At 39.8% G+C, this 24,843-nt stretch overlaps 3 protein-coding genes across 3 annotated transcripts; 2 read left to right on the top strand and 1 right to left on the bottom strand.

The window, feature by feature from the left end:
* Positions 1 to 1,873: 1,873 nt before the first annotated feature.
* LOC146331418 (serine protease 1-like) lies at positions 1,874 to 6,972 on the bottom strand. Its single transcript, XM_084730795.1, has 6 exons — positions 6,816 to 6,972; positions 5,514 to 5,582; positions 4,862 to 5,012; positions 4,551 to 4,692; positions 2,301 to 2,558; positions 1,874 to 2,151 (listed from the first exon to the last, which is right to left on the bottom strand). The coding sequence occupies exons 2-6, from the start codon at positions 5,572 to 5,574 to the stop codon at positions 2,002 to 2,004; spliced, it is 762 nt and encodes a 253-aa protein (XP_084586921.1). The 5' UTR covers positions 5,575 to 5,582; positions 6,816 to 6,972; the 3' UTR covers positions 1,874 to 2,001.
* Positions 6,973 to 9,835: 2,863 nt separating this feature from the next.
* On the top strand, positions 9,836 to 17,718 carry LOC146331417 (trypsin). The gene is made up of 5 exons (XM_084744452.1): positions 9,836 to 9,911; positions 12,806 to 12,965; positions 14,491 to 14,632; positions 15,761 to 16,027; positions 17,364 to 17,718. The coding sequence occupies exons 1-5, from the start codon at positions 9,851 to 9,853 to the stop codon at positions 17,532 to 17,534; spliced, it is 801 nt and encodes a 266-aa protein (XP_084600578.1). The 5' UTR covers positions 9,836 to 9,850; the 3' UTR covers positions 17,535 to 17,718.
* Positions 17,719 to 21,246: 3,528 nt separating this feature from the next.
* On the top strand, positions 21,247 to 24,501 carry camk2n1a (calcium/calmodulin dependent protein kinase II inhibitor 1a). The gene is made up of 2 exons (XM_084730783.1): positions 21,247 to 22,128; positions 23,159 to 24,501. Exons 1-2 carry the CDS (start codon positions 21,960 to 21,962, stop codon positions 23,230 to 23,232), a joined length of 243 nt encoding a protein of 80 aa, XP_084586909.1. The 5' UTR covers positions 21,247 to 21,959; the 3' UTR covers positions 23,233 to 24,501.
* Positions 24,502 to 24,843: the final 342 nt, after the last annotated feature.

Raw genomic sequence — 24,843 nt, 5'->3', positions numbered from 1 at the left:
CTCAGCTTTAAATGTGAATGGGACAGAGTGGAGGGCGAGAGGGGACAGTCGCAGCCAATCACTCACCAGGATGTCAACATACTGTCATGAGGCAATAGGAGGAGTTTTTGTTGTTGCCATTTCTCATTTTGTGCAGGGTATGATATCAAAGGGAACCTCAGGCAGGTTGTACCAGGCAGAAGAACGATGTTATGGATTGTTTTTGTTCCTTACCTTATTGTGGACTTGGCAGTGATAGTTGATTAATAACAGAGGAGACAGTCTGAGAAAATATTTATCTTTATTGTCAAGTCCAGCTTCTCTTTTACCTCAATGGAGAAATGTAATAAAATGAAATGGGTGTGACAAGCTTTTCTATCACATCTGGAAAACAAAGTATAACTATAAAACTATAAAAAAAACAAACAAAGTGCATTTAGTTGCATGTGTACGTCAGTCTTGGTTTATGTTTTTCTAACAACCTCTTCTGTCTCACATGATACTCACTAAGGGGGAAAAAGTCACTGAGCGAATGTATTCATGTTTATATAAAAGTACTGTATAAAAGACAATACAAAAATCTTTTTCACAGTAGAGTCTTGAAGGGAAAATTTGGCACTTTTAATGTGGATGTTCAGTCAGTGTTGATGGTAAATGTGGTCAGTTAAAGCTAGTGGAGTGCGTATTGTTTACGTGTTGAAGGAAGGGGGCGTGTTGCAGACATTGATTTGTATTTACAGAAGATGATAGCTCTTTGCCTGCCATGGATGTAGGAAGGAGAGTGGTCCCATTATCTGGGACTGAGAACTTCCAGTGATCACAGCCAGACTCAGATTGACGGAGACCGGTTTGATGACGGGGAATAGAGTATAAAAGTGGTTTTCTCTCTGCGTGTGGCTCCTGACTCACCAGGACTAAGTCACAGCTCACCAAGTTAAAAGCAGTTAGCTTTAGCAACAAGCAAAGCCGCCTTTCCATCAGGAAACTCCTGAAACGACCTCAGTACTGTTTTCCCTGTAGCTCCCTGAGGTTGTGTTCGTCCCGGTGACTGGCCGTGTTCACTGGAAGGCTACTGAGCCCAGTTGTGTTGCCCACTAACAGCAGATAATAATGAGCTACTTTAGCAAGTAACAAGAAAACTAAAGATGTCTGTCCATCATGAAAGCTCTGTAGTTAATTAAATAACCAAGAGCTGAAGCTGAGCAGACATCAGAGAGAATACCACAACATATTTTTTTCCCTAAAATATCTTGTTTCACCCAAATCAATGAATAAAGTTATAAAACTGTTACTTTTTGTAAAGTGAGGCTCATTTCCCAGAAACACTCCAGTCTTCTCTGGTAAACAAATGTATGTATCCTTTTAATGGTCCTCGGCATCATAAGCGTTTCATTGGATGCAAATTTAGTGTACACCTGCGGATGAGTCAGCACCAGTTTTGAATTGTTTTCCAGGAAAAGACTAATTATGTAATGCCATTAAAAAGAGGGTACCTGGGAATATCTACAAACAATTTTTTTTGTCATTTTTGGGACAAATATCTGGGGCATATAGGTGACATATAGGGCAGTACATATGGGATAAAAACACTGTGACATTATTTTAACTTCATGGGAACTTAACAAAAATAAACTCCTACGTGTACCAGGATGCATTGTGCACAAGCTTCTGATGCCCACAGCCATGTTGCTGTGTATCATCTTAGCCTAAAGCAGTTGCTTTGTTGGCCAGAACAAAGCTTTGGGCGACAAAATCTAGCACACCTCCCGGCTACCCAGAGGTAAAGACTAGAAATCCCGGGTGCAATAGCCTGTAGTTCTTATTTAAGGCCATCAGACATCGCTGTGACATCAGTGGTGAAGGGACAGCAAAAGACAATGCAGTGGGAGAACTCTTAATCAAAAGATCACGCACTGAGGAATTTATTGCTTCAACTGACCGTTAACCATTAACACTGACTGGACAGCTGCATGAAAAGAGACAAATTTTTTCCTTTAACTGAGTTTGTTATCAACGGTCTCATCAGCTGTTCTGGATGACCCAGTTGATCCATCCGCGGTAGTTTCTGACCCTGGTGTAGACGCCAGGGTAGTAAGCATAAGCGCAGCCGATGCCCCAAGATACGATGCCTTCAAGTTTACCGTTACAAACGAGAGGTCCTCCTGAGTCACCCTGAGGACGGAAAAGAAAACCGTTGAAAGTTTTTGTTCAGGTGGTCTGATACATTTGAACGTAAAGTAAACTACACTTTGATTATCGTGTCCTTTGAAAATCAAATTAAATCTCTCCTTTCTGAACACACACACAGCTTTGTGCCTCACCTGACAGGAATCTTTCCCACCAAAGATGGAGCCAGCACAGATCATGTTGTCTGTGATCCTGAAGTAGTAGTAGTACCAGCAGTTGGAGAAGATGTCCACATCCACAGCCCTCAGTACAGGTGACAGGCTATAGCTGTTGAACCAGGTCACACCCCAGCCACTGACTGTGCACCAGGCCTGGTTGTCCAAGGGGGGCGATCCCGGTTCTGGCAAAAGGGCCGGCTCAACCCTGGCATTGATGATAACTGGACGGTCCAACTGACCCATAGAGGACAAATCCTTCAGTCAGTCAACATAAAAAGCTCATTCTGAGGGTAGCATTGTACATTTTCTGTTCACATTACAAATGGAGTTTCTACAATATGATTAAAGAGTGTTATTGCTCTTTTAAATTATACTCTGCTGTCTGTGCTGTTGACTGATGACTCATGAAAATGGCATACAACACTATAAAAGAGAACACAGTGAATAAAACAAGAACAGATGGAGTCATAAAAGGATAAATATGTACATCAGTGTGAAGCAGATTTTTCAATAAAGAGGTTGAACGTAGTTGTGACAGGTAATTTAAGGTAGGTAGAAAGGATAATTTGTAGTGTTTCAGTGGTTAAATTGTTACAGTGCACTGTCACTTCAGTTTCACTGGAAATCCCTAAAATGCACAATAAAAAGCAGTGAGTCAGCATTTTGTTTCGAAGTGAAGTTACCAGAATTCTTCTTCTTTTTTTTTTTTTTTTAAAGATTATTTTTTGGGATTTTGCCTTTATTCTGATAGGGACAGCTGAAGATATGACAGGAAAGGGGGTGAGGGGGTGACATGCAGCAAATGGGTCACAGGCAGGAATCAAACGAGCGCCCACTGCAGAGGACCAACAGCCTCAGTACATGGGGCGAACGCTCTATCAACTGAGCTACGGGAGCATCCGCACGTCACCAGATTTCTAAAACACCACTTGCACTTGTGTCACGTAGGCAGGTCAATACTGAGGCAACTAATAAAATGAGTAATGGGTAAAAGGAAGCTCTGCTGAGTACTCAGCCTGTGGAAACAGTTGTACACTGGAGTCCTCTGTGTGAAAATAACCCTGATGAAACTGTTATGGTTATCTTGGCTTGCTGTCAGCAATGGTGGAAAATAACTAAGCGCATTTGCTTAAATACAGCACTGAAGTACAAGTTTGAGGTACTTGTACGTGTATTTCCACTTAAAGCTCCTATATAGTTCTACTTCACTGGGGACATATTGTGCTTTTTGCTGCAATTGCTCTTCTGCATTTACATCTGTGGCCATAGTTATTTTGCATATTATGTCTCACAAAAGATATTATCAACTTTTAAAACATGGCTCAGTGTTAAGAGTCTTCCTCTCATCAGGTCAGTCTAGTCAGTAATTCAGTTTTTGTTATAAATACATATGAAAAGTGAAAAAAATGCCAGTGCATTAGGAATATGCCAAACATTTTTCATTTTAGACCAACTTTTTCATAGTACTAGTATTGCAGCCTACCTGAATCTTTCTCTATTTTATAACAAGTTGATGTAAATTAAAACAGATAATATTCTCACTGCACTTCAAAATGAAAGGTATTAAGGACTCAATGTATTGAAATTTTTGCAGATTAAACTGCTCAATAACTCATAAAGTAGTTAAAATCAGCTCCACCTCCACCAACTACAACAAAAATGCTGCTCAACAAAAACAGACGTTTGCTCCAACTTTATGGAAACGCAGTACTAAACTGCTGATGTACCCCTTTAAGTTGAATTTATTTGTGCCAATATACTCAACAAGATATAAACAAACAATTTTGTTTTTGCTCTGATTTTTCACAAGTTTAAGTAAATAAAAACAAACACTTATTCTCTGTACACAAAGGGTTTATTGCTCCCAAATATAGATGCCATTTTTTTCCCAGGAGGGCAAAGTCATGACCCAACGTACTCTGGCACTGATTGGTTAACCCTGATATTGTTACCTTAACCCTAGTCAATCACTCCTCATGCTTAAACCTAATCAACCCAGACAACAAAGGTAATAAGTACTAACCAATCAGAGGCAGATCAGGCCATGACTTTGCTCTCCTGGAAAGAAATTGGTATCTGTGGGAAATTTTAAAAATATATGAACTGCATCAATGTTTCCCACAATATGGCTGTATCCCTGGAGACCAAACATCATTTAGAAATTAAGTCCATATCTGTATCAAAACTCAACCATGGGTCATATTCAACAGTCAGCTCTTATCTTACCTTAATCAGCATGATATCATTGTCAAAAGTCCAGTGTTGGTACTGGTAGTGTCTGACAACCAAACTGACATTGAACCTCTGTTCAAAACCCTCGTCCTCGCTGATGCTGTGCTCACTCAGGACCACTTGGATCATGTGACTCCTGAAAGAGCACAGTTTAAGGTAAATGACAAAATCAGACAAAGCAATAATTCTGTACTTTTGTAATTCTTTCTGCTACATTGTTTTGATATCTGAAGGTAAGACGCAACATGTGCTTCCATGGATGTTCAGTAAATCGGTGCCACAGGTGTAAAAATGCAGTAACTTACGGCCTCCAGCAGTGGGCAGCAGACACCACCCACTGTGGGTGGATGAGGGTGCCTCCACAGAAGTGGTAGTTCATGAACTGGATGGAGGCCTGATACTTGATGGAGTAGGGGTACACCTCTACACCCCCGACGATCCTCTTCCCGTACACAGCTGGGAGCCGAGGAAGAGGATTACATACAGATCAAATTAGAAAAACCAGAAAGACTCCTGCACACTGTCTCGCTTTCTGCTGATTTATTAAATATCCAACGTTTCGGTTTGGACCACCTTCATCAGGTCGAAACGACCGAAACGTCCAGACCGAAACATCGGATATTTAATAAATTAGCAGAAAGCGAGACAGCGTGCGGGAGTCTTTCTGGTTTTCTTCAAGCTGAATCTTTCTCCAATGCACCTGTCATATATTCAGGTGTGCAGAGACCTAGTAGTAATTAGTATTTATTCTGTAACCTAAAATAAGATGCTTTTTGTTGCTTTTTGTTTTTGACAGTCAAGAGTTAACAGTATGTAATATGACATTATGTGTACCTTGACCTTTTTGTTTGTTTATTTGTTTTACTATTGCTTAAATGGGTTTCTATTACAATTTTGCTTGTGGGAAATAAGAAAGCACAATAAATATATTGTTATAAAAAGACAGTGTGTACTCACCTTTAAGGTTTATAACAAGGAGAACTATCAATGAGAAGTGACAGGATGGAGCCAGATTCATCTTAGAATCTACCCAAAAAAAAAGGAAAAGAAAAGAAAGAAAGACTAGAGGTGGTCAGTATCACAGATCATAAACTGGTAAAAAATGTCCAGTTAAGGAAGGAAGGAAGGAAAGACCTTCATTGGTTTGTGTCAGATTTTTTAAATCCATTGCATTCTACCTTCTGTTGCACTCTTTATGTACTTTGAAGATATCCTGTATTACCAACCACAATAATAATAATAATAATAATAATAATAATAATAATAATAATAATAATAATAATAATAATAATAATAATAATAATACTTTATTTTTACAGAACCTTTCCAAACATAGTCACCAAGTGCTTTCCACACAGTGTACACAGTCAAAACATTAGAGGAAGACGGGATTATTATTATATTTATATAAAAATATAACAATTGGTAAAAACAAGGACTAAAGGCATAGTGTAAAAAGACAAAATACAAATAAAAAGTAGTAAATGTCGAACTTTAAAAATCACTTGCATCTAAGATTGTAATTGTATTGTCTAATGTCCAGAAATTATTTTTAGGCATAGAGACATAAACATCTGCAGCTTTCTTCAGTGATTTACATTTTATATTTGATTTGACTTCACTTTTTATTATTGTGTCTTGCACAAATAATATGTCCAGCCAAAAGAGGCATACAAGACACCAGCATTTAGAGAAACAGAAACGTAACAGAGGAGAAAAATGAATCACAGGTATTAAACAAATAAATCATCTCAGCAACAAATGTAATCAACTTATAACCATTAAAAGTAAACTACCACTCCATTGTATCATGAGTGAACATTTCTGGATTTTGAACAGACGTTTCCTTTAATGTATATCCTTAACTCATAATAAGGACAATATGGAAGAAAATGTGATTCATTCTGTCGTCCTCCTTGATGTTGTTAAATTTGTTTTCAGGTGTGACCTTTGCTGTAACACAAGATGCAGGGCCACAATTCTGCTTGGTTTGAATATACGTTTGTAATTTTGGTTTTAAACAAATATCTTTAACCACTTTGCATCAAATCTAGCAAGTAACTTTCTTCTGTGTTCATGCTGTATAATAAATTCACTATATATGTATTGTAACAATTAAATTGTGCAATTTAGCCCTAAAAAAACCTTCGTATTGACCCTTCATATTTACAGTTTACAGTTATTTTCCCCAGGTTTTTTTTTTTTGTAAATGACAATACAAAATCAAACTAAAATCCATTTAATACAAAAACATCTCACCTTATCTAGAGTCAACTGAGAAAACAGTCCGCATGCAGCATCCATACACTGGCACACACACATACACACACACTCTTCTCATACCATGACATGAAGCTTGAAAACTCTCAGGCCTCTTTTATACCATAACCACTCTCACTCTCATTGTTCCCTGCCATTGTCCACTATATATCCAAGTGTCTCCCACACACAGACAGCAGAGAGTGTAACCTAGTACATGACAACAACAACAAAAAAAAAGCCCCCAAAACCCAGCAGCCTTCTCTTTCATTACGCCTCTCTTCGTAAGGCATTTGTTCTCACAGATTCAGCCTATTGTCTAGCAGTGGAGACAAAGTGAAGCTTTATGGAGACGAAACCCAACAAGCCAGAGAAATGACAGAAAATAGTCACTAGACATGTATCTAATGATGCTTCAGAGGGCAGAAAAAAGCTCATATGATGTCAGGCTATATTTGCCCTCTAGTGTGCAACCCACTCGAGATGTAGCAGGATATAACAGCATTTATTTTTCACTTGAACGAAAAAGATATGTTTCTCAGAAATTCTCTTTAATTGAACTGAGAATTAGAGTGACAAAGCATGTCTTTTGTACTTCTATTTTCTGACTTATGGTCAACATAAAACAATCAAAGCAAAGCATGCTAGTCCTTCTCTTTGTTCTGTTTCCATCTCCTCAGTCACTCTAATTTAGGTTCCCAGCAGTTTTTTCCTGTTCTGAGTCCCCCCATACACACACACACACACACACACACGCACACACACACACACACACACACACACACACACACACACAGGGGCGTTTGATTTATAACTCATAGCCTCTATACAGTCTGTACTCCCCAAGGTGTCATTCCAACTGTTAGGGTGAAAGGTGATAGCGTGAGGCGCTCTCCCTCAGGTGCGAGGCTGAGATGCCTTTGTGTGTGTGTGTGAGAGAGAGAGATAGAGAGAGATATCATGAGGCAGACGCCTTGCACAGAACAGCATGTGCAGTATATACAGTATAGTGGAGAGTCTGAGAGCAGCACCTGTCGCTGAGATGTCATTGTGTTTAGTCCATCCAGACTCTTGTGTTGATATTAAAAGACTGAATATGTTGCCATGTGTGAATTAATCGCCATATTCACGAGAGATGCTCCAATACTATTTTTTCCTTGCTGTTTCCAATACAGTGCATCGGTGGATTCCAAGCACCAATCCAATACAAGTTTGTTTAAAAAGAAATGGCTGGCTCAGGTCAAACCCTTTTTGAAATTTGACATACAGATATACAATACATACAGAGAAGGAATGTCATTGAACATGATTTCACCATCCGGGGGGAAAAATGGTATACAGGATGCCGCTGGGAAGTAGCAGGGTCCCATTTCAAGGAAAAAATTAATTATATGATATCATATGCATGAATTTACATATTCACTGATACCAATACTAGTATTTTAGACAGTATGGGAATTATTTTCCTTTTGATACTGGAACAAACCTAATATTGGTGGTGATTTTCATTGACAAGGCCACAATAAATTATAGTTTCATGTAATAAAACAGGCGGACAATGCAAAGTTTGAGCTGAAGTTTATTCCGTAAACGCCGACCATAAAATATGGACACTGTACTTCCATAACACAGAATATATTGGTATTGTGCAAACTAAATTCTTTGAGGTGTGGTCCTTGAGTTTGAAACATGCATTAAACCCAAGACACTATAAATAGGCTAACAGAGATAAAAGCAAATAAAACTACACAAAAGCTGATCTGATGGATCTTGACCTGCTAGCAACACCCAGAAACAACGTCCCCACTACTCTAGTTAATCCACGGACCTTGCTGTCAACAGTTTTCATAGGGGCTACCAGTATTAAGTAGCAGTTTCAAAAGTTATTATTATGAAATTAAATTGCATTCACTTCCATTGTGTTAGAAAAATATCCTGGGCAAAAAATACCAACTCTATCTGCATGACTAGACACCACTAAGAGGTTGCTGAAGAGATCCACGGTCAGGGTTAATATTTGCAATATACCAGCTATGTTTTCTTGGTCTGTAATCATGAAATTGTAGAAATAACCTGATGTTTGAAGGTGACTGTGTGTGAAGCCGGGTGAGAGTTGGTTGGTCCAGGAAACACCTGACAGTGGGAGGCCACACAAAGCCGTCTCTCCCATTCTACTGGGTGAAGCATCAATTATTCAGCTTGCTCTAAATGTGGGACAAGAGGAGGTCAGGCGAGATTCTCCTCCCATGCTGTGGATGATGCTGACTTGCCAGAAGGCTCACGATGATGATGATGATCATCATCATAATGATGATGATGATGATGATGATGATCAGGCTGATGATAATGACTTATTATCATTTCAGACACGGATTCAACAATGACTGATGATTCATACTCACACAGAGGAGCAGTTGTGCGTCTTGGCTGCTGCGTAGAATACCTCTGTGTTGTCTTGACTCAGACATGAATCTCCCCACAGCTACAAAACAAAGCCAGGCACACACACACACACACACACACACACACACACACACACACACACACACACACACACACACACACACACACAGCGTGCTATTGAAACATTTCAGCACGGATAAGCCTGGATGATGACACAGACAGAGCGTGCTGATACAGTATAGATGAACCTGCTCAGCACAGTACCCTGTGTTGCCATGGCAACAATGTAAGGCCTTTTGACAAGTCAGGAGGGTCAGGAGAAAGAGTTGTGATAGTGCTGGGATGGCAGGGGGGTGTTGGGCAGTTTTTGAAGGTGAACTTTGTTGCTCTCTTTCCTTCTCAATCAATGCTGCAGTGTTGGACCCTGGTGCTGCGTGTCATGGTGAAGGATCATGAAATTAAAAACTTTTTTTTCCCGGTGGAAACTCGAGGATAAAGGTTGATGTGACTGACTCCTTCTGTTTCCAGAGAAGAGTGGATTGGCAGGCTGGGCTGGCAGACAGGAGCAGAAGACACTGGTTCAGTTGCTGGTATGGTTTAGGTGATGATAACGGCCTGAAACCTCGACAGCCATGGTGATGATCCTGCTTGTGTGTTTAGGTTGTGTGTTACTGGACCTCATGACAGTCCACGGTGAGTACATGTTTTTCAGTTTTCTGAATGATCATTTGTTCAGTTTTAAATGTTGGATCTGTTGCTGTTTAATGGTCTTAGCTTCTCTGAGGCTCTTTAAACCCTTTTTAAGCAATACTTCAAAATTTGGGAGAATGTGCATATTAATTTACTTGCTGAGAGTCAAAAGGTAACAAAATAAATCTATTACCATCTCTAAAGCTCACAAATTAACAAGTTATATGTAGTTTCTTTAATCTGCACAAGTGAAAAAAAAAACAGTTGTGTTTTATAGAGGCTTATTTGCCAGACTTCTTGGCTGGGAGCAGTAACTTCCTGGAGTGTACACTGGTTGCCTGGCAACTGGTCTAGCACATAACCCCCTGTAAAATGGTGAATTGTATACTTGTGTTAGTACAGATTGAAAAAAAATGATTTTGGCAAAAAAAAAAAGGGGGGAATAATTCCTAAAAATGTTGAATTATTCCTTCAAATTGCTTTCCTCTACTTTAATCAGCAGTTTAGTTTGTGATTATTCCTCAGCCAGTGGCGTCCCCAGACGTTTGTCATAGGGGTGGCTAGATGGGGACACCAAAACTATTCAACTATTCAAAGGTGCTTTATTGTCATGGGAAACAGATGTTGGCACTGCCAGAGCAAGTGTGAAAATAGAAAAGAGAATTGTAATTTTGTGAGTAATATAGAGTATTAGCCCATGACAAGAAATTCATGGTGGCCCATGAAAAAAATGCCCCTTAAAACATTATATGTGCTGTGACCCCAGCAGCCTTGATGTACCAAAGACACTGCCTTGTAAATTTAGCTGTTTTCTCTTCTGCCTCACTATGTTTTTTTAGGCAACAGTGAACCTGGTATGAACTGCTGGAAAACCAGGCTGCAGACGAGAAAAAGTACTCACGAGCATGACAAAGGGAGTGTGTGGACAGATGTGAAATAAACTTATTTTGACCATGAAGTCAAATGTTATTCTACAATTGCGTGGTTTTCACTGCAGAGTGGAGTCTCTGTTTATAGTGACAAACAGCAGGATCTATGTTGCATTCACCGCCGTCCATACACTGTCCCTGTGGAGGCCCATTACTGTCATTGTAATGAAAAAAAAGTAGATCATTTAAGTCTTTATCATGAGAAATTTTCTCAAAATAGAGACATAGTATCTCAAAATAATGAGACAAATTCTCATTATAATCTAATGATTATTTTGAAAAAGTTTCTCATTATAGATTGCATACCTATTTTGTATGACATTATTATATAGACTGACATTTGATTGACTTCAAGTGTGACATTGACAAATTAGGAAAGAATAAAAATAACATCATCCATCACCCTTAAGTTAAATTCATTATTCATGCAGACTTAAACATTGTTTTATTTTGCATTTTTATTTGACATTTGGCCTTTGTGTCCTCAAAAACACCAAAGGCTAAGTGCCCTTGCATCTAAAATGATGACATTCCAGGCCTGTATGAACCTATACAGATAAATAACTTAAAATAAAACAGAAAAAAATGTCATTTTTTTTTCTTAATGCACAGGAGCCTTATGAAAAATATATAGTACATTATTATTCAAAATTAAAAACCAGTGAGCCTAATGGGTCAGTAATTTGCTTCTATCTGATATTTTGCATGAGGGACTATCACTGAAAACAATATTTTTTATAATAGCCATCTATTACTGCGTCAAACACTCCACCCATATTTACAGCATGGAAAGGTAGACTTTTCCAGGAAATAGTCTTTACCGTTCCCATCATATCTCCTACAGTATAACCTGAAGCCAATAATGTACAGCAGTTGAGCTCTTGCATAAGACAGGCAGGAAGTGCCCCCACTCTAATGTTTCAGAGCCCAGAGTGAGGTGGTGACACTAGAAGGTCAGGTTATATTGGATTACCTTCCTTACGCAGTGGCTTCCCAGGTGACAGAAAACCACTAATTGTTAGGCTGGTCAATGGACTTGAAGGGGGGGATTAGGTGGGCCTCACTCTTTATGTTTCTCCTCTGTTCACAGAAGGCTTTCCATGTTTTATAAGATGGACTTTTAAAGCATGATTGAAATCCACACCTGGGGAGCTGTTACCATATATGCAGGATATTTTGGATATTTAGTTATAAAGATGAAAGCATGAAGGAACTATTTCAGTTTTTGATATTTGATATATTTTTACATAAGTAGGAGAAAGTATGTTTTTAGGGTAGTGGTTGTTTCCATCACCTTTGTGAGCACTGACTTTGAACAGTTTCAACAACTGACCCTTCCTGAGTCCCAATCTTTTTTATAACCTCCGTCAACTTTCTATTCTTTCCTGTTTTCTGTACTTATATGCTATGCTCGCTATGGTGAAAAGAAAGCAAAATTTTGAGGTGAGTTAAAAGATGTTGCTTGGGCACCTGTAAAAATGACACATACATAGTCACATGTTATGTTAGCTACTTTTGGTAAATCTCTAGCTAGCTAGCTAAGAGCAAAATGCTACTGAGCTACTTTTACTGGTCGCCCAGCAACATCTTTACACCATCTTCAAAATTTGTTTTCTTTTCAACATAGATGATCCTAGCAAAAAACATATCTATGAACAGGAAACAGGAAAGCAGAACGTTGACTGAGGCTCTGCAATGTACCAAACTTGCTCAAGTTTTATTGGAACACAGAGGGAAAAGGGGCGGGACTAATGAAGGGTCAATTGTCAGTCTCCACCAGTCAGTCAGAACCGAAGAATCTTTTCGAGTGAGAGGAGAAAAGAATCTACAAAGTCTTGTTGCCTTTGGCTTAATCTTTTCTAGATAACCTATGACCTGGATGGCTGAGACTCTTGGAATATCAAACAACTTTAAATCCATCTGCCACTTTTTACACCTTATCCTGTAAATGTGTTTGTTTCCATACAGGCCATGTGTTCATGCAGGGCCGTATAGTCGGTGGTCACGCCGCTGCACCAAACTCCATCAAATACCTTGTATCACTGCAGAGCACCAGGGGCCAACACTTCTGTGGTGGATCACTGGTCCACAGGTATTGGGTGCTGACCGCAGCGCACTGTAACATCGGGTAAGAATGGTCAATAGCTGTCATCAGTAAGCAGCTGCTCCTTTTTGTTATTGTCGGGTGAAAACATACAAATCCATATTGTAATGATTTTCATGTTAGGAGGGTTACATGCTTCTTTATATATTTTTAGCCATGCTAATGGCATGGTTCTATGGATGGCAATGTTTGTCAAGTGGTCAACTACTTTGGTTCAGATTGAAAAGTCTAAACACTAAATAATGGATTGCCACAAAGTTAAGCACAGATTTTCATGCCATGCATCCAAAAGACTTTGCTGATCCCCTGACTTGCTAATTACCAAATGAAAGCATGCTCAACTAAGAAGCAGAAGCAGCTATGCTGAGAAACAGCTATTTCATACTACGGAGAGAAAAGCTGTTTGTTAGAGGGGAGGGGGTGAGAAGAACTAATTTTGTATACAGCACTACAGGACATAGCTACTACTAGACACAAACCCAAAATGGTTGCAGTAAGAAAAGAAGGAAAGGAGAAAAAGAAAAAGAAAAGATTGTGGTTTGGGTTAAAATAAGTCCATTAATCCAGGAAGTTATCTCATGGAAGTGTAGGTGTAATAAAGCGGGTGTGTCTCGCACGCTGTGAGAACACAAATAGACCCTTCACAGCCACAATAGTGAGTAGCATGGCTGTAGACTCTTGTTCTACAACCTTGGGTTTCATTGACCTAAAACAATTTGGTCAAGGGGAGGATCAGGACAGAATTAAGGCTGTTTTTCTGCCGCCTGAATAGATTACTTTTAAATACCTCTTCCCCGCTAAACCTTGTGTTTGAACTCTGCTCAAGGTAAAGATCAAACTGTTTCTAAAACACTTGCACAGGCAATGACATTCTTCTGGCGTTCTTTCAGTGGACTCAGTGTAGAAGTCACTGTCTAGAAGCTAAGTTGGCATGATTTTATATTGAGAGCAGATGGTCCCAACAGATGCCTAAAAGCAAACATCCATTCTGCTACGGGTAGCTAACGTCAAAACGATGCCGCTTGATCATGACGCAAAGTAAACCCATGCACAGGCCACTGGGAAGTCAAACAGCACACTGATGCCCTTGACACATCATTGGTGTGTGTGTGTGTGAGAGAGAGAAGTGTGATTTTGTCTGGATCCTGGAAACTAGCCGTATCTCTGTTATACTGTCCCTGCCCTGCCCACACATAGTAAGCCATTGTTCCCTGGCAGACAGACACTTCAGGCGTCATTGCAGCCTTGTGTGTCACTCTGTGCTGTGACTTTGAATCCTGGTCATTTCACATCACTCTCACCTTCCCTGCCTCTTGATATAGACCCACTATTTAATGCAACTAAGTGACTGAAAATGTTTTCAATGAATCGACAGTCTGATAAATGATGATCATGATGGCTTGAGTTTATGATGCTGAAAAGAGGTCTGGGCTGATTTTATTTCCTCTTTCCCTCTTCAGGGGTTTCTGTAATAATCAAATGTCAAAGCTGTTAAAGTGCTATATTTGTTGATAAATACAATGTAAAATGGAAATGCCCTGTCTTTTAGGGCAGAGCACATGATGATAGTGGCAGGTGACTACATCGTAAATACCTTTGAGGGCACTGAGCAGTACGCCAAACCTCACAGGCTGGTCACCCACCCCCTCTACAACAGGAGCACCAACAATGCTGACATCATGCTCATTAAGGTACAACAGACAGACATTTAACCACACACTCACTTTCTGATTGCATTGTAAACCATTGATTTGGTTTTGATGTAAGTGCATGTGAGTCATCATTATTACTTACGGATGGCAGAGATCATGTGGTTAATGGTGATCAATGAAGAATTCATTTGCTAATTACATACAAATATCTAATAGGATAAAATGATGAGGTGATGACATTTTATATCTAAGAGGTCAAACGTCAAATTCACTGTGACATCATCATGTTCAGCTACCGATCAGTCCTCTTTACTCCTCTGTAAAAATAGTCTCTAAGTGAAGACTAAGTGAAGCATGTTTCTCACTGGAAATGATTTGCACATACACACAATATAGTGATATTTACATGCAGCATGTGATTAAGTTACAAAATATATGTCATTAAAATCTGTTACAGTTATTGAGAAAAAATATGGAATTAAAGTACAGTTGCTAATCAAAAAGTTAGTGATTACAAAGGAGTTATATCCAAATATTCTTTTTGAGTTGCCTGGTGGAGATCTGCACTCTACTGAGTGCACTCTTCTAGTTATACACATAATAAAAAGGAATATTGCGTCTTTACTTTATTTCTGCTAATAGAGGTGGGATGATAATCTGTGAAATTCTATATCTCAGTGAAAAAAATGTCTATCACAGTATTTGTATTATTATGACTCATCACAATAAGGAGGCACCTTTTATTTTTTATGACTCACTAGGCAATGCAATGTATTAATATACATGTTAAATGTATTTTATGTTCTACAGAGAAATCTTTGTAGAACCATTGTTCACTTCAAAACTTAAAACATTTTATTTATTCATTTGTGTATTTATTTATTTATTAACTGGGTACTTGGAAGCAGTGGAGCAAACTATGAACACAAAATTGGCCCACTATCACCCAAAGTTGATATGATAACCATGTTAGCAAAGGATTGCCTATTTAAACACCCAGCAGACACAGCAACATTATTTTTAACTGAAAATTCTGGGGTTAATGAGAGCAAAATTTGTGAGCTGTAAAGCCAAAACTACAATGCAGTATAATAATGCTGATTGGTGAAACTTTACAAATGGTCTATATAACATTGTATAGCTATTTTTTTCTGTTTTTCTGTCCAGTTGCGAGCCCCCATGGTGCTGAACAGATACGTGTCACTGGCACCTCTTCCCAGGCAGGGGACAGGAGTGGTCGAAGGCTTGGTGTGTCGGGTGTCTGGATGGGGCTACAACAGTTTGGGTGGAGGCCAGGCACCCTTCACCCTGAGGACGGTCACAGTGCCTATTGTCTCAAGTGCAAGGTGCAACAGCAGCGAGTCCTTTAATGGAAACATTACAGCAAACATGATCTGTGCAGGCTACAGGACTGGAGGAAAAGATGCGTGCAAGGTACAAGTGGACAAACCCTATGGTACCTTCTTTCACTAACGTCAAACAATCTTTTTAAAAAGCTGAGAATTGAATGGGTGTGGGTAATCATTTGATCCATTTTGGATTAATAAATTCTCCAAGGTAGCGCCCTTGATTCACAGTGTATATCAAATAACGCAAGGTCAGCAGCTTTTCATCAGTTCACATTAAAACAAAACAATAACACAGTTTTGGGAAGCTGATCCCCCTGACAGTAGGAGGATACAGTTAATCATGTCAGTGTTGGTTCAGATACAAGCTTTTATTAAGGAGACGTGGCAGTCCACCCTCAGGATCTGTATTAGTTATGATAGTTACAAAGGAGATAGAAAAGCAACCCTGAAATAGCAGCAAGACTGAAAACACTGCTGTAATTTTGAAGTACAGTCGTTCGTGCAGTTGCCACAGAAAACAGCAGGCTCTGATTTGGTTATTTGTAACATGATTCTGCCTCAACCTTCAGTGTGAGAGGTAAAATTACATGAAATTCAATGTGTGATATACTAGTAGGCTATATTTTGCCTTCGGTAAAGAGCTGAATGACTAATTAAAATGTGCTATATTTAATCCTGCAGTAGGCAACTTTGTGTGGTGGCATTTCCAAGTGGCAGCAACAGATTATTGGTGAAACCAACCGTGCTGTGAGAACACTTTTATGTTGGTGTTGGTTTATTTTTAATTTTTTTTTTCTTCTTTGTATTGTAAAAAAATCCTGTGGCACATATGACTCTGTGAAATGTTGTAAGCTCATGTAATTTGCCCTGTGTCTGTATTCTCTTGTTTTCTAATGTTTTGCTGTGTTCAGAACATTTGTGGACTTCAGCCTATTTGGCAGTGGTGTAACAACCAACAGTTACGTTGTATTCTGTCTCTCTCATCTGTTCTCTGTCTGTGAGAGCTGTAGAGACAGATATACACACATACACACACACACACAGACAGAGCAGACTGAGGATTGCTTCGGCTGCATTCACACAAAATTCATTGTTGGGAGGGGTTTAAGTGTGTGTATTTGTAATTTACTCGCGCTCGCTCTCTTAATTTGCTCTCTGTGTCTCTCTCCCTGATCTTCACCTTTAAATGTCTTGCCTGATCTACATTAATGATGTGACCTAACATCTGGACATCTGAGACACATGACCAATAAATGCTTCTTGAAATTATGACCTCTGACATTCTTACCCCACTGCTTACACTCTTAAACTACTTAAAGCAGTTATATAGTTAACTTCAAGAAACTCAGATAATTTGTTTTTTCATGTGGTACATTGTGACATGACAGCTGATGGACGGTGGTGTGTTTTTGTCCTTGCAGGGTGACTCCGGGGGTCCACTGGTGTGTGGGGGGCGTGTCTATGGTGTTGTGTCCTGGGGCAATGGCTGCGGTGATGCTAGATTTCCTGGAGTCTACACGGCTGTGTCCAAATTCCGCCGGTGGATAGACCAAACCATCTACCGGTCATACCTACGCTGCACCACATACTGATGAAGATGATGATAAAATTAAGCTAGAGAAAGCAGCCATCTGTGCCTGAAAAGGGACATTCCCCTGATAATGTTTGCACTGGCATGGACCAAAGGTGGTTCTGTGAAAAATATGCAGAGTTTCCTCTGAACCATTGATGTGATTATTATAATAAAGTTTTCAATCCCAATATAAAAGTGAAGCATCTGACATTTTCATAGTACTGTATCTACCTGTGAACATTGGTTCCTGCCAGGTACAGAAAGAAAATAAATAGCCAAATCCAGAGACTGTGTAGCTGTGTCATAGTTGGTGAATGGCTAGAGTCAGTTTTGTTTCTGAGTTGTTATTTTCTTCTGCGCACATATTTCCAGATAAAAAGTGATTATTTTTTGTGTATTTGTGCACCTTAAAGGCTTCTTACTTTGACCAGTGATCATACATGAGCAGAAAATGTTCTGCCAAAGTGAGAACAGTTTTGATTATTTCACACGAGAGATTTCTGAAGCATGTTTGTGTTTTGTCTGCGTTCTTTTCCATGGTTTGCAATGGGCGGGGCTCAGGTGGGAAAATGTGATACCACAAACTTCTATGCACCAATCAGTATTAAGCAGCATTTGAATCAGAGTCCGACGACAGCTGTGGAGTCATTTGTATATTTTGCCAGGCCACTGGCACTTAAACCTGATCAAACCACAGCCACCCAGACCTGATGGAGAGAATGACCTGAGCTCTGGAGTATTATATTACAACAACAAGGATTTTTTTTTTTGTTTTTAATTCATGGCCAGTTTATAGCCTGGCCTCATCTGAATTTGTTTGGAACCTTTCAGTTCATATTCAATCTCCAAGGGGCGTTAGGTTCTTCAGTTTGGCAAAAACCTTAGCCAGACACACCAAAAATACAGCAAAATGTAACAAGATCTTGCTGGAATAAGCAGCAGGCAGACAGGTAGCTTGTGACATGTTTATAGTGTGTCACCACATACAAAAAAAAAAAACAGTAGAGGAGACTAGACTAGACTAAACAATCATATCAGAATAAGTAAAAAAACCAAAACTTTTTTCTAGAGTTTTCTATACTCAGAAACAGTAGATTCTTGCCATTTACTCTGTTACTATTGTTAGGATAAGTTATAATTTTTGTTTGTGTTTGATATTAAGAGCTGTAATAATCTATATGAATCATTCTGAGTTTCTTTTTATCATTATTATTTCTCTGTTTCAGTATCACACACATTACATGCAGCATACATCTCCAGTTATATAATTTCTGCCTACCAACACAGCTCTGTCTGCTGTGCTGCACTATTGGAAGTGGCTTAAATAGAGAAGATTCAAGTGTCTGACAATTTTGATAGACTCAGGGACAAGCGCAATTTCAGCCTCCAAAATAACACAGTCCTTTGCAAAGTCTGCCTTGAAAAAGGAAGTCCTATCAAGTTAGCCACCTAGCAACAGCATCAGTCTGGACTGATTTGTCTTGTGCAAGATATCGCTGGCCTTTGGGGGAAGGCCTTAGGGGGAATGATTTTTGGTCCCACCCACTGTAAAACAAAATGTGATTGGTTAATTCACAAAGAGGCAGGCTGTGGCCCTCTGTCTCAATGATGAAGTCCTAACCAATGAGTGACCCAGTTCTAACCTTTCCCTGCCTAGAGACAACAAAAAAATCAGATCTAATTAATACAGAAATCTGATTTCAATATAATCACACGCTGTGACACTGAAAGAGATGTTACTGAGATGCGCTGATATGAAAGGTGAGCCGCTGATAAAATCGTGGCTTCTGTAAGTCCACAGGGAGTAGGTGTGTCATGGCTGCATCTCCTCTATGAATAGTTGGCGGGATACTGAAGTCAGTTCTCCCGCAGGCTCACAGATCACCTTTCATCCCATTGTCCATGTAATGATATTTTGCTAAATTCCTCTGAGAAACGATAGTCTACGCCAAGACTGAATACCTGTCCATTGGTCCATGTCCCTTGCTGTATATCACTTGTGTAAGACCCCTTTGTGCTGCTGTTCCTACACAAGACACGGTTATGTAAACAGTAGCCTACAGACAGACAGCAGTGGGTGGTAAAGCCGATGAGAATTAGTTTCAACCTAAAGACAATCCCAGAGGCTTCATTTAACAAAGCAGACCAGGTTTCATACCGCCCTCTGATCTGGTAACTTTACACCTATAGTGTGAAAACAAAACACTGAAATGCTCTCAAACTGGTTCTATCAGAGGTGAGGAAATTATTAATATTTCTGTTATGAATAATCAGCTTATTAATGGAAATTTACAGTGTGAGGTTAATTAGGAATACTGGCATTTATATAACCTAATTATTTTTTATATTGTGTGTGTAAGGGGAGACTGGGAAGTGTGGTAACACTGGGTTAGTTGTAGCACTGTCAGTTTTACTAATCAGAAAAGTGCTGCAGTGATATCACAAACTCAGTACATTCCTCTTTCCTCTTTGACCTCCCAGGTGATGTGGCATGTCTCTATGAGAAACACTGCAGATTTTATGATATTCAGGTAAGAAAGAATTTTTTTATCAAGATTTTTTTTTGCCAGGAGTTTATTATAAGGGTCTGACTTACATGACCTACAGCAGCAGTTTCTCTAGTTTAATTTGATGCTTTGCATTTCTGCTAACTTCAAGGCCACATGCTAATATAGTTAGTAATATAATGGCCACATAGCGTGGGGATAGTTGTTAATTCAGTGATGAGAATGTCTGCACTGTGTGAACAGAACTGGAATGACCTTAGGCACTAACATGTTTTGACTCACCCACATCTTCATCAAGGCTTCAGGTGTCAGGTTGCCCTGATGAAAACTTGGTTGAGTTGAAATGTGTTTCTCTGTCCATGCTTGAATACAGGATTTAAAAATGTATTATCAGACTGCCTCGGATCATTCCAGACTGCAGTCTATTACTTTACATTATTATCACTGATAAGCTGAACTGTATGTTGTCATTTCTTAGGGACATGCATCTACATCTACACAACTGTGACAGGGACTGAACCCTTATGTAACACATGCACATTCAGGAATAAAGTCCACACACAGATGTATTTTTTTTGTCACTTTAAATTGTTAATTTTATTCAAAACTATATAATTTATTATTTGATAAAGTTCCTTCATAAATTGGATAGTGTGGACCTTATATCATTTTTTGTCACTGGTACAGCTATCTACAGTTAGTGCTGCATCTCACCTCAGTAGTGGGGTAGGTTGTATCGGTAGAACTTGCATAATCTGTGATTGTAGGAGATATCTGTGTGTTTTATTTGTAGTAGACACATACAGGAAGCGCTAGAATAAAAAAAATCACTAAGTTGCTGATGCTCAAACAGTGTCACCACCATCCCCAGTCTCCCCTACATTTTATTTTGGAGGCTAACTAAGACCAGACTGTGTTTTAAAGCATCGAAATATGATGTTTTTACAAGTTATATGGGTTTTATTTAGAAAATATCCAGATAATTCAATAAAATTGCTCCCCTGGTGTGATATCTTTAACTTACCATCGGACCCATCATCATTGATATTATAGCCCTGTAGAAATTGTGGTGAAAACTGGTGTAAATAGCGCAGACCCTCATAATGAACTGGAAGTGCGCCATGGGGCCAAAAGTCACCTCTCAGCCTATGAAAACACTGCCATCCTCTGGTGAGGTCTGACTCTATGGACACATGACATCCTCAAAACCCCCAAACCCCACGACCAAACACAACAAATCGCTAGTTTTGTATTAACTGAGAACAGTTTGGAGGATTTGACATCTCCATTTCGTCGAGTGGTGGCGCGTATAGGACGTTTTCCCAGAGATCTGTATTATTGGTTCACATTTGTGTGCCATCTTTCAATATAAGCTCGCCATCTGTTTGATTGCATCTAGATCCCGGAGAGTGGAGCACTGGTACACCACCACGAATCCAACTGGAAGCTTCTCTGGGCTGCACTAAGAAACCCCCCGTACAACAGCAGCAGCTCCCTCGCCAGGTCTCCCCGGGATCCATCCGTGTTTTGCATCGCTCCTCAATTTGCATTTCTTCCTCAGATTTTCCGTGCGACGGGTTCAGCCGCTCGAAACCAGCGGGCGCTCCACGGCTCTCTGTTGTACGTGCGCCTCCATTTCCAAAGCAATACGCACGGAGAAGGAGAAGAAACCTTTGGAAATTCTGAATAATGTTGCCGAAGCTCCGCCAACGGGGAAACTGAGGACGTTTTTTTGATTTTCTCTTATTTGTGTTGCGTACCTGCGGAGACAGACACGTGTCTTCGGGGTAAACAGAAAGGGCTAGATCGTGTCAGCAGATACCATTGTGTGTGTTTTTTCTCCCCTCTTTTGTTTGTTATACACGACCGAGTTCAGTGCTTGGCGACGAGCTTTACATTTCACTTCGTGCGCCTTGGTGATAAAGACGCATTTGGAGATGTCGGAAGTGCTACCTTTCAACGAAGAAAATATGAGTCATTATGGAAATGAGGGCGACGAGGGACACCTTTCCTTCACCTGTCGTCTTCAAGACACCAACAACTTCTTCAGCGGCTCACAGAATAAACGTCCGCCCAAACTCGGGCAGATAGGCAGGAGCAAACGGGGTAATTATATAATTAAGGCGTTTTCGTTTGCATGGTGTTGAATGCGCACATAGGTTAACCAGTGGACCATAATTAAGGATGTGTGTGTGCACCTTTGCCTTGATCTCCAGCAGAGATGATGATGATCTATTGTTTGCATGCGTGTGTGGGATGTATGTGGCTTTTTAAATATTCTATTCGCATTGCAACACAAGTTGGATGCGCAGTGCGTGCTGTTAAATGCCTTCTGAATGCTGCTCAACAGAGTTGTGCTGCTGGATGTCCCCTCCCCAATGAGTGGAGGGCATGATTGAGATTTATATGCATATGTGCAGTTATGATTTCTGTTTGCATGATGCATACAGGCTGTTTGTGCTTTTGCATTCCTGATGGCACCCATGAGACGGTCCTTGATAATGTGGCACATACATACGTGCACAGACAGATGCACGTACAGTAGTGCACACAGACACAACATGGACAAACATGGCAAACAGGGAGACATGCAAAGACTGCACCTGTAGGGGTTCTCTATATTTTCAACTCATTTAATTGATTTGTCTCTTTTCTAATGATTTAAGCACTGGAGAGCCCCTCTGAGAGTTTTTTTTTGCCCCTCTTCATCACATTTTGTTTATGCATACATCAAGTTGTATTTTCCTGGATGTGTGTGAACAAATCAAATCATGCAGAAATTCAGACATACACATTCACAAACATGCATCATGCTCACAGTCACACTCATTGTTATCAATTCAGTTCAGTTTAAAGGGGCTTTACTGGCATGACCATGATTTAAAAAAAAACAGCATTGTCAAAGCACATTTTGCAAATTAAAACACTACAAGGATTAAAGCACAATGATAGAGTAACATTACAGTACAAAGAAAGCATTGTCTTCCTCTTTCTCTCTCATGCATGCACACATTCAGCGCAGTGCTAATGGTTCTGGGCTCTAATGCCCTCCTGTCAGTGCTCGTTGGTGAATTTTCAAGACGCCACACCGAGATGAGCCCCCCTCATTAACTCTCTCTCCCCCTGTCATCCACAGTTGTGATTGAGGATGAGAATGGCGACGACGAAGCGCTGAAAAATGGAACAGAGAAGACCCCGGCAGAGGCTTAAGAGCAGAGCGCTCGGCTGCTCTCCGACCCCCCAAAAGACACTCTTGAAAATTTTTTTATGGCGATATTTACCAGTTTTAATCCAAAGACACTGTATATAAGCACTTTCTCTCATGTGGCAGCAAGCAGCACTTCCACGCCCTCCTCTCCCAGTCAGTCATGGCCATCCGGGTGACATACAACTGGCAGGGGCGGGAGATGGCAGCGAAAAGGAGACCCCCAGGTGGACCCCCCCCACACAAACACCCGACACACACACATACCCACACACACACACACACACACACACACATACACACACTCCACACAAACACCCTCGATTACAGGGTTTTCGCCATAAATCCAAAAGTGGGAGAAGACTACAAGAAGGGGGGGGGCGCGAGGTGGGCAAAGGAGGCAACGCTGTCGAAATGCAGAAATCAGGGACAGGAAACAGAAATAAATCTGATATAATAACTAAAGCACACACTTCTCCTATATCTTATCAATCAAACCTACATTCTTTCTGCTCTTCATTTTGATTGAGGGCAAATGAATAACAGAGTTTGTAAATATGGAAAGGGTAGCCCATATTTTCTTGCACAAAAAGTGGGAAGCGGTAAACTGGTTTGTTCTCTGTGTTGAAGACTTTATTTATTGATCCTTTGGAATATGTCTTTTGCAGTGACTTAAGGCCCGAGGGAGTGTTCTTTTGTATGTCGAGAAAACTTCGAGTGAATGAGAGTGACATTGTTTTTTCACTTTAACAAATTCTCGATGTTGCCTGAGTGTTTTTTGTTACCATACTTTGCAGCTAATGAGTCATTTATATACGGTGTACCTCCCACCTGTTTGTAAGCTTCCCAGGCTTTCACCTGGATTGGTTGATACTGTAACTTGACTGTACACACCCTATTGATAAACTATTTATATTGCATTGTGCATTATCGTGTGTGCCAAATCTCATGAAGGGGATATACTGTACCGAACAACTTGTTCTTTTTTTGTGCTTTATACATTTAACTCATTACGATTCAGTTGTTTTGTTGGGTTGCCATTTTTTAGGGCTCTTTCTTAAAAACACTGAGATACCAACTCATGCATGGCAAATATGAAATCATGCATGCACGGCAGAAGTTCTGAAAACTCTTGTGTATTCTTGAAGCACCTCGTATACAGCTTTGAATGACGAAAACCTCGAGAAACAGTCTTAATTCTGCGTTGTACTGTACGATTCACACTGATTTGTACAGTGGCCTAATATCTTGTAATAAAGATTATGACAAAGTAACTATTTACTGTTTAGTGTTGATTGTGGTTTACAATACGGAATGATGTACTCGATGTTGCTTTTTTGTTTTTTAAACTGTTTTAAAACTGTAGCAAAAAACCCACAAAAAGTCTAGTTTTGTATCAGAAAGATGAAGATAATAGCAAATAGCTTGGCTGACTTTTTGGATATGTTCCTTGTACAGTTTCCCTTGTTGCTGGATTGCCTCAAGGAAGGTCAAGTCAGCATTTTCCACTGTGAGAAAGTAGCTTCCCCTTCCTTGGAAAGATCAGATATGGAAGGAGGCACAAATGGGAAGAAAGATGAGCAAATAATCCCGTCAAGAATTTGAAATCCACACGT

The sequence above is a fragment of the Lutjanus erythropterus genome, chromosome 2, assembly GCF_056507025.1.
Source record: "Lutjanus erythropterus isolate fLutEry1 chromosome 2, fLutEry1.hap2, whole genome shotgun sequence".
NCBI classification, from domain to species: domain Eukaryota; kingdom Metazoa; phylum Chordata; class Actinopteri; order Lutjaniformes; family Lutjanidae; genus Lutjanus; species Lutjanus erythropterus.
The sequence above is the reverse complement of the archived record's forward strand: the minus strand, read 5'-3'. Positions and strand labels throughout refer to the sequence as shown.

Bases quoted from the DNA above. Each gene is read 5' to 3' on its own strand.
- LOC146331418 (XM_084730795.1), bottom strand. From the start codon at position 5,574: ATGAATCTGGCTCCATCCTGTCACTTCTCATTGATAGTTCTCCTTGTT. The intron at 4,693-4,861 runs GTAAGTTACTGC...GTGCTCTTTCAG, and splicing joins GCTGCCCACTGCTGGAGGCC to GAGTCACATGATCCAAGTGG. The intron at 2,152-2,300 runs GTGAGGCACAAA...TTCCGTCCTCAG, and splicing joins GTGGGAAAGATTCCTGTCAG to GGTGACTCAGGAGGACCTCT.
- LOC146331417 (XM_084744452.1), top strand. From the start codon at position 9,851: ATGGTGATGATCCTGCTTGTGTGTTTAGGTTGTGTGTTACTGGACCTC. The intron at 9,912-12,805 runs GTGAGTACATGT...GTTTCCATACAG, and splicing joins GGACCTCATGACAGTCCACG to GCCATGTGTTCATGCAGGGC. The intron at 12,966-14,490 runs GTAAGAATGGTC...CCTGTCTTTTAG, and splicing joins GCAGCGCACTGTAACATCGG to GGCAGAGCACATGATGATAG.
- camk2n1a (XM_084730783.1), top strand. From the start codon at position 21,960: ATGTCGGAAGTGCTACCTTTCAACGAAGAAAATATGAGTCATTATGGA. The intron at 22,129-23,158 runs GTAATTATATAA...TGTCATCCACAG, and splicing joins GATAGGCAGGAGCAAACGGG to TTGTGATTGAGGATGAGAAT.